The sequence below is a fragment of the Cupressus sempervirens genome, chromosome 3, assembly GCF_028749045.1.
Source record: "Cupressus sempervirens isolate cs-2001-9-10 chromosome 3, ASM2874904v1, whole genome shotgun sequence".
NCBI lineage: Eukaryota > Viridiplantae > Streptophyta > Pinopsida > Cupressales > Cupressaceae > Cupressus > Cupressus sempervirens.
The window spans coordinates 866,900,531-866,916,493 of NC_143120.1; the positions used below are offsets into that span (position 1 = coordinate 866,900,531).

General features: G+C 33.3%; 1 protein-coding gene across 1 annotated transcript; it reads left to right on the forward strand.

Moving 5' to 3' along the window:
• The first annotated feature begins 220 nt into the window (after nt 1-220).
• On the forward strand, nt 221-1,883 carry LOC149569525 (BURP domain-containing protein 16-like). The gene is made up of 2 exons (XM_089822196.1): nt 221-376; nt 738-1,883. Exons 1-2 carry the CDS (start codon nt 329-331, stop codon nt 1,668-1,670), a joined length of 981 nt encoding a protein of 326 aa, XP_089678322.1. The 5' UTR covers nt 221-328; the 3' UTR covers nt 1,671-1,883.
• The last annotated feature ends 14,080 nt before the right edge of the window (nt 1,884-15,963 follow it).

A 15,963-nucleotide genomic window follows, 5' to 3' on the forward strand; every position in this document is an offset into this window, starting at 1 on the left:
ATAAATCTTTGACCCATTATATGGAGAACTCCCCACCTCTCGTCAAAATTAACTTGCTAATATAAACAAATTGGATGGAAAAATATCTTCATTGCCTGGGGAGATGAACCACGAAACAAAAGGAAATACATTCCACGTCTTGTTGCGTGTCAAAACGAAAGTAATACTATCAAAAATCAGCTATTTTGTCGTGCTAGGCCAATGCACCCAATGGTGATAATGATTAAAATAATGTGGCCAATATTTATTCTGATGATAATGAGCTTCGCATCTCCTCCAAAGAGGGAAGAAATCAGGTCACATTACAACTGACAAGGCCGCGAAGGCAATGGCTTCAAGAAGCAGAGTTCTGCTGCTACTGTTCGTTGGAGTTAGCGTGAGTTATAACGATTTGTTTTTGAAGGATGATCATAAGCATTCTGTTTAAGTTATTTTAATTGTTGAGGTTTTTTAAGTTTTCTCTATTGAGAGCTTTTGAATATAACGATATGAATTTATATTGGTGAAGTACTCAGTTTTTTTCTGAGTTCATTTATTTTAATATTATAGAGCTTTTTTATAGTTGAATCTGTTTTTTTTTTAAAAGTGTTGTGTCTCATGAATCATTTATTAGAATGTTTCTTAAATTCATCAATTGATAATTAGAAGATATATTTTAATAGCAAGTCAAATTGTGATATTACTATTAGAATTCAATCATGTATTTCTTGAGTCAAATTCATTGATCCATATTTCAGACAATTACTTCATGTCTTGACCGCGTTGGCGGTGCTAGTAGCAACGTAGCGGAGTTGCAGCGGGAGCGGTGGCGAGAGAAGCTTCCACAGTTGGATATGCCCCAAACTCTCCTTACTTGTCTCTCCCCTCTTTCTCTTACGCAGATGCAGAGTTTAGCGGCGGGGCTGAAGAAGAACGACGCCAGTTCTTTCGATGCCCACCAATTCTGCCGCTCTGCCGGTTTGAGATGCGGTGGGGACGTGGATTATCGTTATCAAGCTGGTTCGGCTTGCCACCCGGAAGAGGAGGCGGCGGCGCACGTGTTCTTCGACAAGGGGGAGCTGCGGGAGTCGGGGGAAATAATATTGCCAGATCTTAGCCCTTCCAAGTATTCAATCCCACTTTTGCCCACCGAATTAGCAGAGCTGATGCCGCCATTCTCTACTGCGAATGTTTCTGAAATTCTAAAGTTGCTGGACATGCCGAGGGAGCCGAACATGTCGCGCAACATGGCGGACACGTTGAGGATTTGCGAGGGAAGCGGGGTGGAAGGAGAAGTGAAGACGTGCAGCACTTCTGTTGAGGGCATGGTGGAATTCGTGGTGTCTCTTTTGGGATCTGACGTGGACATGTTTGTTGACACGTCGGTTGTTGGATCCGGCCAGCGGGTGTCCGTTAGGAAAGCGAGTAGGAGGGAGAATATCGTGGGGAGCATGGCGCCCGTGGCGTGTCATAACTTCATGTTTCCTTACGGGGTGAGATATTGTCATTCTGTGGAGGGGAGTGATGTATTCGATTTGCAGCTGGAGGTTCTGCAACGTGGCAAAAAGGTTACGAGGAACGCCACAGCAGTTTGTCACTATTTGCCTGATGGAGCGGGAGGAAAAATGGCTGCCTGTCATCCCATTTACGCGGACATGATACTCTGGACGCCTAAGCCTAACAGTGGCTAGTTATCATTTACTTAGTACACTTATTGTTGGAATATCTAGTAATTCTCCGTTTTATGTTTTAGTTTTGTTAGTTTTGTTTTTTTAAATAGTAATATAAGATTTATATGATAAAATTAGATATATTCATGATCTTTAATATAATGAGGCTTATTTATATGATCAAGAAGATCTTGTAATATGTAAAATCAATAAAATAATTTCGTTATTTTACAATTTTGTATTGATTTCATTTGGTATTGTTTTTTTTTCTAAGTCTTTTCAATTAAATATCCATACGCTTTGACAACATGTTTATGTCATGTACTGACATGCTAAGATTTAAAATTGAAAATAAAACCTTAAACAACAAAACACAATGTAGAGTTTTGAAATGTAACTTCCTTTTGTTCTCCTAGCAGCTTCAATCTAAGATATTGAAGCATATATCCATCATCTTTCCTATAGTTGTTCAATTGAAGTTGAGTCTCACAAAGCCACATGATAGATTCATCTATACACTAATAATTTTTCTTTATGTTTATTGATTGCCACATTAATAAGGGTATATATATTAACTATGTCCAAAATCATCAAATATGTTTTACTATACCTTATCTTCACTACAAGAATGTTGGAGACATCATCTAGCCTTGTGCATGATTTTGGACTTCAGTAGTGGGCCATTGATATCCTACTTCGTTGTCCCAACAATGGTTATAAATAGTGTTTTGCCTTACACCTAATCTATCTAGTTTTGTGAAATTAATAGTGGTCTACATTGCCTTAAAAGATATAAACAAATAATGGAAATAAAATTTCTAGGAATTGAAAAACTATGTCCCTTCATTATTACTATGGGTTGGTGTGAAAGTTTGTAACAATTTTGATTTTTCTGCTACCAAGTGTGATTAAAAAGCCAAATATAATTTCCAACCTTTCACAATGGTTGCAAATTATTAATTTGTTTTCCATCCTCTTCTGCATCATTAAGTAAATATTTTCAATTTTTACTATACTTAGTTTCTTTTATCTCCTAGGTTAAACTCTCCAACTTAAAATATATATCTTGTGTCCTACACAAAAGTACCTGTACTATTTTACATTAATCTCCTTACAATTTGAACCTCCCTCAACCTACCCATTTCTACATAGATATTTGAGAGACTATAAGAGGTATCATTTTTAGGATGGAAATCATAAATTATTGTTTCTATCTACTTGTACTCGAGAAAATACATTAGAAAGCATCTTGATGATTAAAATTTAGTGTCTTTTCTAAATAATGAGTAACGCCAAGAAGGTCGTCCATGCACATTAAAGAATTCCAATTTACATGCATATCTAACATCTCAATGATAATTAAATAGTGTCTCCTCTAGATAAAAAGATCCATTAAGGTCAACCATGCACACTCAACAAGTCCGATTTGAGCATATTTTCCAATCATTACATTTCATGGGATGACATCTCTTTGAGGCATCTTGTTGGACAGATGACATTTTTTGTTCATACATCCACACTATTCATACATGTCTACAAAAGAATTATCAACTACAATATTTCAGGAAATGACACTGCCACTATGATCTAAAGGATGTATGTATCTAGTTTCAAAGTTCCCATTTTGGTATAAGCACGATGAATGGTATCAAAGGTTGTTGTCAATTTAGTTATATGATACTTATATTTGATCGAAGGTTTTTTTATTCCTTTTCAGTATGTATATTTAATGAACTCCATTCAATCATGACATTCTTTGAAAACATAGATCTTTGAGGCACTTTGGCATACAAGTCACTGACCTTGTCAATGCTTCCATACAATACATGCCTGGTAAGGTAGTTCCAAAAAAATATGCCAATTATATTTGTCTCTTTTATATTTTGACAAATAATAATATCCTATTCCAAAGCTCCAAGTTTGGTACATACACTTACGGATTGTATTTTCTTGAAAGTTTCAAGATATTCTTCAAGGATTCTACTTTGTACATATCTTACAACTATTGCATTTCATGAGAGAAAATTTCTTTGGGAATTTTATCAAATCCTCTTGTGCTTTGTGTACACTCCTACATTTTACATAAATGTCTTGAAGGGTAGTTAAAATTGCATCATTTGAAGAAAAAAATCCTTCTTTTATTTGTACTTTAATAGATATCCATACCCTAATCTAGAAATCCCCTCATGAGATTTATCTAGGAATATTCCATCTTGATACTTTAATTAGAGATGGGCTCATTTGGCTGATATCAAATTTTTTAGCACCTAAATCAACTTTTTTCTACTTCTATTTTAGAAACAAGAATTAACTTAGGAATAAATAAAGAAAATAAAATTTGAAAACCCATATAGATGTTGAAGAAAAAAATAACCTTTGCATTCATGTTCCTTATGTGAAAGATGTTTAGAGTTTAATGATACCAGGAATCTTTTTACAAGTTCTTTATAATTTAAAGTTCTAGGGAGTCATGCCCAAATATCTATTATATGAATTCTAGAGAACCAAGGATGATGTAATTTTTATAAACCATTTTGTTCCTTTGTGGTTTATTGGAAAAACATTATTACGCTCTTATATCAAAGAAATATTCTAACGATAAAATGTTGAATCACAGGTTTCTATGACTAATAAATGTGTTGCGAGACAGTGAAGATATTTGAATACTTGAAGTTAAACTAAATATATTTAAATACAACAATTAAGATTCTATCAATAATTCATGAAAGAAAATCATCTAATGAACCAAACTTTTTATAGGTATTTCCTCAAACTTTTACATTTTGCATACATGTCTCCAAGGGCAATTGTAACAATGCTATTTGACAAAATTCTAGTTTCCTTGATGTATGGATGTATATATACATCTAAACAAATCCAATTTTTAAAAATACATTAATGGATGTCCATACTCTATCCTAATGATCCTTTTAGAGCGCATGGAGGAAGGATGCTGAAAAAGGTTGTTAAATTTGGATTTACACTAGTTGGAAACATTTTCTTAAAATACATCAAGGATTTTTCAAAAAAACATATTGTCCTACTATCATTGCAATTTGTGCAATCACATCTATCTGGGATATTTTAGAAAATAATTTACATGTGTTGTACATGCTTCCACATTCTACAAATATATCCACTAGAGGAATTCTAATTTCTAATCATAACATATGAAAAATACATTTTAAAATATTCTTTGATGAATAAAAATATACTATTATATGTATTTCATTTTCTTATAGGCTAGGAAGATTCTCTCCATAAGGTGTTACAATGTATTTTGTCATTAGTACAAAAAGGATAGTCGATGAATAAAGATATCAAGTCACAATATCAACTGAGCCAAGGAACAACATAAGTGCAAGTATGAGATAGTAATAATCGAACTCTATGTACATTGAGAAGATACATGTATTTTGAGCATAAAGTTGCCCAAGCCAAACAAGATTAACGGAGTCATGAGGACACCAAATGCCAACATTACTACCAAGTGTGAACAGAGTATATACCCGATTATAGATAAAGTATATAAAATTTTAAAATGGTACAGATTACTCTGTATCTTGATTCCAGTGAGCGGGAAAGGGTGTTTTTATTAATAGAGGAAAGTATTAGGTAATATTTATTGGGAACAAAGAATGATTGTTTATGATCCCAAGGCAAAATGGGGATCAATAAGATACAAGAAGGTCAATACTATGGAAAGGTTGATTCTAGATGATTGATTTAGGTCAAGAGTGAATTCTAGAAGATTCCTAAACCCTAATTAGGACAAGGATCAAAAGAGGAAAAAAAAATCTGTTTAAGGACCTAAAATGAAAACTTTAAATTTGTTGGAGTTGTTTTTTGAATTTTTTATTGTTGAAGTTGTGAGAGGGATGTGCTAGAGGAATGATTAGTTAGTTCTACTATGATAGTAAAGTTTCAAGCAACAAAATGAAGGATTTGTTACATCATACATTGGAGGTGATAAATCATTGAACATAAAAGAGATATGAACAACAAAGAAAGTTGCATCTAATTAAATCGAAGTCCACTATTATTTTCTTACCAATATCTAGTAGATAAATCCTTTAACATGATAGACTAAATAGTCTGATTGTAAATCTCTTAGCTGAGTAAACACACTGTATTGTGTTGTAAAATCCTTGAGAAAGGTATATCATTATAGATCTGTTGTATTACTATTAACAAAGTAAGTCACTAGAAGTGACAAATAATTGTAGTCCTAACAAGGCAACATCTTGTTGTAGTAGTGAAGGATTTGTGGGTGTCATCCCTACCATAATCTTCCCTCTAATAAAGGGTTTTTGTGTGACAAAATCACTATATCATGTGTTATGATGTTATGATTTATGTTTACATGCATATACTGAAGTATATTAGTTATATTTACTTTCATTTCAGTATTTGTGGATGTCTACCAAGTGAACAAATTATAAAGGATAATTAGATTTGAAAGGGTACAAGAGTTTTGAAGCATACTAATTCACCCCCCTCTCAACATCTTAGATTTCTTAAATATTCCAACAATTGGTATCAAAGGAATTTCTCTTGTTAAGGGGTTTCACCACCTTTGAGAAAAGATCCAAGACATGAAAAAATATATGCTTGATTATTGAGAATAAAAATTTGGAAGTAAAGATGGCCCTAAATTAAATCATTGAGATGAAAGAGAAATTGAAGGATTTATTGAATAGAAGGAAGGAAATTGCACATCACATGAATGGCACAACATATCAGGAAGAAGAGATAGATGAATTATTTGATGAACCGAAGCTACCATAGAAGATCTGATGGAGAAAAGACATTACCTAACATGTTAGAAATACAATAGGGAAAGTATGATGTTGAAAGGGGGGGTGAATATATTAGAATATATAGTCCACCAATATAAATGGGAGGGGTGAATCAGTTATCCAACCAATATCACAATTATCAACCTTAATAAACTTTAACCATATGGGCAATATAATCAGAAACCACAACAAGATACTCATGCACAATAACTCCAAATATGTTAACTAGGGAAACCCTTGATCGGAGGGAAAACCCTGGTGGGGATGGTACCCAAAAGATAATGTACTAATATAAATATTCCTTGTTAGAGGATAAACCTTGTTAGGAGTTGATAACAACATTCAGTACATATTAGTCTTTGTTAAGAGACTTTGAATCCTTGTTAGGCGATTCCAACCCTGTTAGGAGTTGTGCCAACCCAATTAGGAGTTGTAGAAGACAGATGGATCCACTATCCAAACAACTTCAGGGGAAAACCAATGAACCCACTATCCAAATGATCTCTGTATTATTCTTTATAGAATAATAGAAATGAATAGTACTACTCCTTCCTCTTTCTTTGTCCTATCAACTAGATTTCTGCTCCATCTAATCTTGTAACCAGATCAGAAATCTCACATCCAATGATCCCTTGGATCTCTTACATTCTCCAAACACTCTTCTAATTTTTGCATTTCACATAGAACATACACTTGATACATTATTATAATCAAGGAAAACATATTTCCTTTATACCATATCTTCAAAAAGATTCCTTGAGTTGTCCTTGAGGCTTTCCCAATTAATTATAATAAGATAATTAATTAATTTGACATTACAATAGTAATGTTGACTCATAGTCTATACAACCTCTCACACATGTAGTACTAGGGCTTGCACACTCACTAGCATCATCAAAAGATTGACTTCTGTCATTGACTAATCACATAACTCTAGACTATATCTTTGTTAGAAGATATAAATAAATCATCAGAGACTGCTTCTAAGGTACTCTGTCTCTGAATTGTTCATTGTAAATTAGGCATATCATCCATATTTTTTCAACTTACTTAATATTCATTGAATCATGACATCAGGACATAGTGTAGAACATGTCCATGACTGCACATCATGACACAATCAAAACATTTCCCATAAAACTATGATCCATTTCTACTACTCTGTTAGTCTTCACAAACTTACTGCTATGTTGACATCAATGACAAATACAATCATGAATGCAACATGTAAATACTCTCCAATGTTTAGGATACTCCCCCAAAGGAATATCATCAACATTCATGCTAACAATCTCCCCCTTTAGCATTGATGGGAACATAGATGACAAACATCTAAGTTCCAAGAATAACAAATAGTACACTCTACTATTGATGTTTTCATCTTTTCAAATCCTCTTCATCAATAAAATTTGAAAACCTCTAAAACACTACTATGTTCAACATCTTCTTAGGATTGGCAACAATTGTTCTCATTAAAAAACTCTCATATTCTCCTCCATACATCAAAGACTCTTCATGCAACATATCTCCCCCATAGAGATATTTTTCTTACATGAATATTTCTAAATCTCTCTAATAATTGTATCTCCCCAATTCATGTACCTATCTCCTCCATTCATACCTAGGAGATGATTTTCATGTATTCTCTCCTCCACTGACATCAATGACTAAAGGTCTCATTATGTCAATTAACTTCTTTAATTTACAACCAACATGAGTATCCAAAGACATTATTCAATACTAAATACCGATAGTCCTTAATGACTCAACTAATCACAGATACTCCCTCATATAAGAAGCAATAACATTCAATCAAATTTAAAAATAGTTCTATGTACCACTAGATTGATGCACTCTCTGCAACATCTACTCAGAAGCAGGTAGGGGCATAACCCCTAGCATACCTCTCAAGTACTCAAATGTATCTTTAGGTAAGGTCTTCATAAAGACATCTATAATCTGATCTTTAGTACTCACATATTCCAATTTCATCTCTTTTGCTGATGTCTTCTCTCTCAAGACATGATACCTAATAGATATATGCTTAGTCTTAGAATACAATACAAGTTTCTTAGACATACTTATTGTACTTGTGTTATCACAATATATGATAACATGTTCTACAAACTCAATCCCAATATCATTTAGCATCTATTTCATCCACATAACTTGATTACAGTTATTTTTTGTTGCTACATACTCTACTTCAGCTGTACTCTATGAAATACAATCTTATTTCTTGCCTAGCCAAGAAACCAATCTTCATCCTAGGAAAAATGCTCCACCACTAGTTCTCTTTCTATCATCCATACTCCCTTCCCAATCTGCATTAGTATAAGCACATAAAGTGAAATCACTTGATCTATCATACCATATTCCATTGTCAAATAATTCCTTCAAATATATGACTATCATTTTTATTGCTACATAATGATATGCCTTAGGATCAACTTGAAATCTAGCTACAATCCCAACTGCATTTTCTATATCTAGTCTAGTGTCAGTCAAATATTACAAACCTCCAATCATGGATCTATACTTCTTCTTCTCAACTGTAGGTGTCTCATCCTTTCTAGATAACTTGTGACCAGTAATTATAGGTGTATCAACAGGCTTACAACTTTCCAATCCAAATCTTTTCAACAAATATTTCAAGTACTTAGCTTGTGAAATGAAAATGTCATCACTATTCTACACAATCGGCAACCCTACAAAAAATTTCATTTCTCCTATCATACTCATTTCAAACTCATTCTTCTTTTCTTCAGAAAACTTATCACTTCCTTTATCATTACCTCCAAATATTATGTCATCAACAAATATTACTATTATCAACAAACCATTCTCAATTACTCTCAAATGTAAGTTGCTATCTACCATACCTTTAACAAGTCCAAGCTTTTCCAAATACTTATCCAACCTTGCATACCAAGTTTTAGGTGCTTGCTTCAGACCATATAAAGCTTTCTTTAGTTTGCATACCATTTTTTTTCTTCTATCAGAAGGAAACCTTTGGGCTTCTTAATGTATACCTCTTCTTCAAGTTCTTCATTCAAGAAATCTAATTTAACATCCATCTAATATACTTTGAACTTCTTATTCACTGCATAAGCCAAGAATATTTGTATTGCTTCTATTCCGACTATATATTTCTTCATAGTCTATTCCTTCTTATTGTGAATATCCTTTGCATGCAATTTTAGCCTTGTTTCTCACAACTTCACCTTGATCATTCATCTCATTTCTGAATACCCATTTGGTTCCTATGAAATTCTTATCTATAGGTCTAGGAACTAACTCCCACATTTCATTCTTCACAATCCGATCCATTTTTTCCTTCATTGCTTGAATCTAATAATCATCTTTACATGCTTTATCTACACTCTTAGGTTCAACTTGAGAAATTAGACATAATTCTTCATTAACTCTATTTCTTGTCATCACACCTTTGTCTTTTCTTCCAATTATCTTCTCAGGTGGGTGATTCTTTGTCATGTTAATGTTATAGGTAGGAGTTGCTATCTCAACTCTTATTTCATCTCTTGGTTTATATCTTTGTTCTCCTCTTTTCTCATTAGTTTTTACATCATTCTATAGATCATTGTTAGTCTCAAAGAAAACTTCAGCATTCTTCCTAACAATTCCATTATTATCTTCTTCTTCATTAGAATTGTAATCTAATACCTTTTCCTTAGTTCCAAACTTCTCATCAATTTTACATTTGTGCATTCAACTGTTGTCTTGTTCTATGATGAAAACACCTCTATGCTTTTATTTTTAATGAATAACCAAGAAATGTACCTTCATCACTTCTTGGATCAAACTTACCAATATCATCATATCTCTTAATGTAACACTTCCTTCCAAATATCTGAAATACTTAATTGATGGTGGATGACCAAACCGTAACTCATAAGGGGTCCTTCTCATACCTTTTTTGATCTATACTTTGTTCATAGTGCATATTGTTGTATTGACTACTTCTCTCCAAAAACAAATTAATACATCATTCTCAAACAACATTGCTCTTTCTACCTCTGAAACTGATATGTTTCTTCTTTCTGCAATCCCATTCTACTCAGGAGTCTTTGCTAGAGATAATTGTCTCTTAATTCCATTCTCTTCACAAAACATGTTAAACTCTCGAGAGGTGAGTTCTCCTCCTCTATTTGATAACTACTACGTTTGAGGTTAATTTTTGACCTTTAATTTCAACCAAGGTCTTTTTTTGGCTTGTTCAATTCTTTATTTCTTTTATGAGCCTAATTTGGTAATTTTTTTTACCAAATTGGGCTCATAAAAAAAAGGAGCATATGAGATTTATTTCACAATTTGAGTATTTTGGGTGGGAGCTAATTTGGAGGTCTAGGCACTTTGGAGATCTACATTTTGGGGAACTAAACTTGGAGATAGGGGAGGGATTTTAATTCTAGGGGGGAGTTTTTGGTGCTCGTAGAGGGGTGAGGGGGGCTGAAGAAGTGTGAGATTCAAATGTGTTAATCTCAATGGAGAAGACGTGAATACACATTTTGTAGCTAGGCCTGTGAGTGACGTGAGTTTGAAAATGTTTTCCTTCACACATTTGTTGCACATTTCTTTAGTATTCTTGTCTATTCATGCAGGTAAATTTTTATTCTTGTTCTTTCTATAACATTAGAAATCTCATTAAATGGATTTAGTTGTTTTCAAGTACTTCACATGATTGAGAACTTTCTCTAGTCAAGACTTTATTTCTCTCCTCACACTATTACAAGTTTATGCTTGGAATACCATGTTTTTTTCTTTGTTTCATCATCATCACCAAATGTCAATTTATGGGCATATAAGGTTACAGGAAGTTGTCATAGAAGTCACAAGTAGGTTTAAAGGTGTCACTTTTGGCTCGTGGGCAGGGGTATGAGATTCCTAAACCCTAGCTAAGAAGGTTCAATGACAAAGTGAGCCTAGATTATGAAGATAATAAGGAAAACCTTCATCATGGTAAATCAATATGACAAAAGGCAAAGTGTGTAGATATGTTTGGCTTCCTTTTAAGTGTTATGTCACTTCAATATTGTAAATTCATGTTTAGATTATGGTTCCATAATGAGCATGAAAATGGGTATACAAATATGCATGCTAACATTAGATTTCTATGAAATCACTTCTCTAGTACATTCTGGAAAATGCAAATAAATACATATCTAATGGAAGTTGATATACATGTAAGGTTTAATTCCAAAGCATAACTTATATTCTAGACATATTTGGGCACTTGTTCATTTGGTTGTGTTTTGTGCCTGAAGAAGAAACTTACACTACATCTAATAAAAATATAACTAGAATTCACAACAATGAGTGAAAGAGAAAGCCATAATTTGTATGATTTCTCAACTCAAAAGGGTTGAACAAAGACTCTATGACCTTACCAGAGGATATTTCTGAAAGGGGAAAAGTTCAAAACACAATTCAATTCGTTTCTTTAGAATCATCTTCTCAGGTTGTCTGCTTTCACTATGATGCAAAGTGTACACAACAAAAACTTGAATGATGTGGTAAATCTTCCAACATGCACTGATATGGTGTTCAATGCTGATTCAATCTTTCACTCTTCCTTTCTTAGGTTTACTCCTTACTCCTAGGTTCTACCTTACTTTGAAGACACAACAACTCACAAGGTGATGATTGAAGTCCTAGGGCTCTCTAGACTTGTTAAAATGATGGATTTATCCTAAATATCAACAATCAAAATACCTTATTAAGTTTGGACACTCAAACTACAATTTTGTGGCTTTTAGCCTTCTTGCAAACTAGGTCTATCCTAGCAGTTTTTCTCTAAACCAAGGGTAAGGCTATTGACTTAGGAACTTTTGAGATGGATTTAGTCTACTCAAATGTAACACTTTAACTTCATCAAACACTAAATACTAATCTTACTCCTGCAACACAAAACACTTGCAAACAACACTTAAGCCTAATTGATCAAGTTAGACTAGGGCTTGATAGAAATGCTTCAATTTGGGTGCATGAGATTGATCCAATGGTTTTGTGGCATTAAAAAAACTTATTTTGATCCAATAAATCAGAATATTAGGACCCACAACCTCCCTATGTTGTTACCACACTCAAATAGTTCAATTTCAGGCTAAATACATGGGCTTATTTAGCCTAGGGTATCAAATTAGAACTAGGAAACAAGCTTCCCCTATCCTGGCCTTTTGGAATCATGAAGTATAGTTTCCTAACTTGCATTTCACCAAGTGGCATTGAATCCCAATGGTGAGCTTACAATTTAGGGCCACATCTCTATTTCAAATCCTGAATTTGAGGGTTTCAGATCTATGTTCACACAAAATGATGTGACTTCCTCTACACAAAACCAAATTGATCAAGACCAGATGAAAATGAAATTTTATTGACAAATAAAACTTTACATAAACTTTATTTTATTCAACCAATCTGTACAGTGTGTACAGGACAAGTTCCTTCCTTCCAGAAAATAGGTTTTTCTTTCATAAAATATTGTTGCAGTTCATACAATTTGATGATCTCTTCTTATGGAAAGATGTTTTATGCCTTAAATATCTTCAACTAATAGATTCAAAATAACTCTTGGTTGTTATGAATGTTGGGACGTTAAAATTCCTTTTCATGATAACTTTCAAAAAGTTGCATTAGCAATTTTTGTAATTTTTGCCAAATATGACAACTTTTTTTCATTTTGACTCCTAATTGATGTGAAATGATTCCAAACCCTTAGAAATGGTGGAAAATACATATATAAGGAAAAAAAAAACTTGTTTTCAATTATTAGACTTCAAAACACACAACACAACAAAACACAGCATAGTGGACTAAGGACTCTTTTGGTTTATAAGATGACCACAAAGATCCTTGTCCACACAAAAGGATAAAAATAACACACAATGGATGATGTCAGTACATCACATCCTTAGTACACCAACAAAAAGACAACTCTTCTAGAAGGAGATAGGTATAGGTTTCCTACACCACACCAGCTTAGGTTAAATGGTACTTATATATTCAATATGTTGGGCCTTGTTCTCAACTTTGTGAGCTTGTGATGTCAAAAGTTTATTTGACTAGAACATCAAACACATCTTGAGCCATAACATGTAGATCAAGAGAATTTTGATCTACTTGAGGCCTTTTACATTCAATCTTGCTTCTTTGAATTATCTTCTTTATCTTTTAACCCTTATGCCTCTTTGAATTGTCTTCTTTATTCCCATCAATTAATGTCGCTTCACTTGTCTTTCTTTTTTCAAAAATACACATTAAGTACAACATGTCCAATATTTTTGTAGATATAAAAATTTAATATACCAATTTTTCTTTCAAAATAATATTGATGCCGTATTATTATGTTGTTTTCTTTATGGATTTGGAGTTGTTTTGATGGAATTTTACTGATATTGATGTCACAACTTAATACTTATTGATAGGGAAAAGAAAAAATCACAGCAGATCAAATACGATCTAAAACACAAAAATCATTTGTAGATGACATCACATGTAGTGTCGATCTCATATTCATGGCCCATAAACTAATAAAAAAATGCAATGATGAAATTCTTAACCTTGTCCTCAAGAGAAACATAATCGACGAGATAGAGGAACTGAAAGAAGAATTGATACTTAGAGTCAATTATTTAAAGGTAAGTAGTAATTAATCTTAAGCAATAATAAAAGTTCAATAAAATTTTATATTTTATAGTATATTATGGATCATGATCTAAAGTATTATGTGTTCTTTGTTGATCTTAGATTGGTTTTGACAATTGAGTGTCAACACACTTAAGCTTTTTACTAAGTTCATGCCAAGCTAGTAACATATGCCAAGTATAATATGTATAGATGCTAAGTAAATCAAGTGTCAAGTAAATAGTAAGTGCTTAGTAAATAGTTGATGCTGAGCAAGTTCAGGTATCGAGCCAGACAAAATTATAGTATGTGTCGAGCATTAGTATTAACAAGTGCTGAGTAACATAGAATTGACCTAGTTGTTTGTGATGGCACAAACAACTATGTAAGTCATTTTTGAGCTAACTTATGGATAGATCTTGAAGCTTTGAAGATAAGATCGAATCTATTTGGATTCCTTATGTGATCAACATGCAACTAATTAGAAAAATGGAAAGAATTGAGCGGGAAAAATGGATGAATCTCAATCGTAGATTCATACCTAACCCTAAGCCACCAAAGTCTTTTTTAAAGAGAGACAAAGCCCCATAATTTAGTATGAGAGAGAGGATAAGTGAATGTGTATGTAAGGAGGTGATTCTAGTGAAGATTTGAAGGAAGAAAAAGGGGTGAATTGATCAGTATACATTCAAGTTGACTTAGAAGAAGGACAAAATTGTAGAAATAGTTTGCAAAATAGAGGATCGATGATACAACAATTTCATATCAGATTAGAAAGGATCAAGATGGATAGAATTGAGATTTGAAATCAGAAATACTAGTTTGTAAGTGTATTAGATCAAACATTCTATTGTGCTTTCTAACAATTGTATTAGCTGGATGAAATCCTTAGGATTAAGGTTGAGTTAATAGTCATAGTGAAATCCTTTAACATGGCGACATTCCAAGTGAGTGTTCTAAAGTCCTTTAAATATCCAGACACACTTTTAACAAGGTGGGTTCTAACAATCCTTTGTAAGCCTTTAACAAGGCAAGCCTTTTATAGGGCAGATCATGAGAATGGCCAAATTATGTAACCTTAACAGGTGAAATTTATTGTTGTAGTAGTGAAGAATTGTGGGTGTCACCCCCGCCCCAGTTTTACCTTCTCATTGGAAGGTTTTTGGCTAATCATATCTGGTGTTAAGTGTTTATGTGGATGTATTTACTTTACATGTTATTTCAATATGTTTATGCATGCATTGTTTTAATGTTAAAAGTTTTATTGGTTAGAGATTAGTACTTTTGATTCACACACCACCCCCCCCCACAACCTAGAAGTATACATTTCCCATTTGTATTTCCAACATTCTTCTTAAAGGATTTTATGACACCTGTGAGACCGCATGGTCAATTGATGAAGGGTGCTCCCCTTAATACCATAAACTCATAACAGAAACAAAGAAACAACAAAAAATGCGAGAACAAAATATGGACTTCTTATTTGCACCACAAATGCAATATTACATCTAATTCACAAGTACAATATTCTAACCCACATGGGTGCCTTTAGCATAATAATTTGCAAGACAAGCTACAAACTATCACCCAGAGTTGTCTTAGACAATGTTCAGGAATTTCTTAAATAAGTAGTTTTATGCCACTCGGGAAGGTTCTAAATGCTCAAACTCAATACCTAGGGCTGACAGACCCTAACAATACATATAGAGTCAGCCAAATACATCTTTGACAAATTATTTTAGAAATTTTGGTAGCCCAACTTTGGAAGGCCATAACTCATGAACTATTGCTCTAATTGACTATTATGGCCACTTTTTGAAAATGCCAGCTCCTGAACTACGTGCTTCCCTTCCGTCGAGATTTCAAACCTC

Excerpts from the sequence above, each read along its gene's own strand:
- LOC149569525 (XM_089822196.1), top strand. The coding sequence starts at position 329 with ATGGCTTCAAGAAGCAGAGTTCTGCTGCTACTGTTCGTTGGAGTTAGC. Across the intron at positions 377-737 it reads TACTGTTCGTTGGAGTTAGC|ACAATTACTTCATGTCTTGA; the intron begins GTGAGTTATAAC and ends TCCATATTTCAG.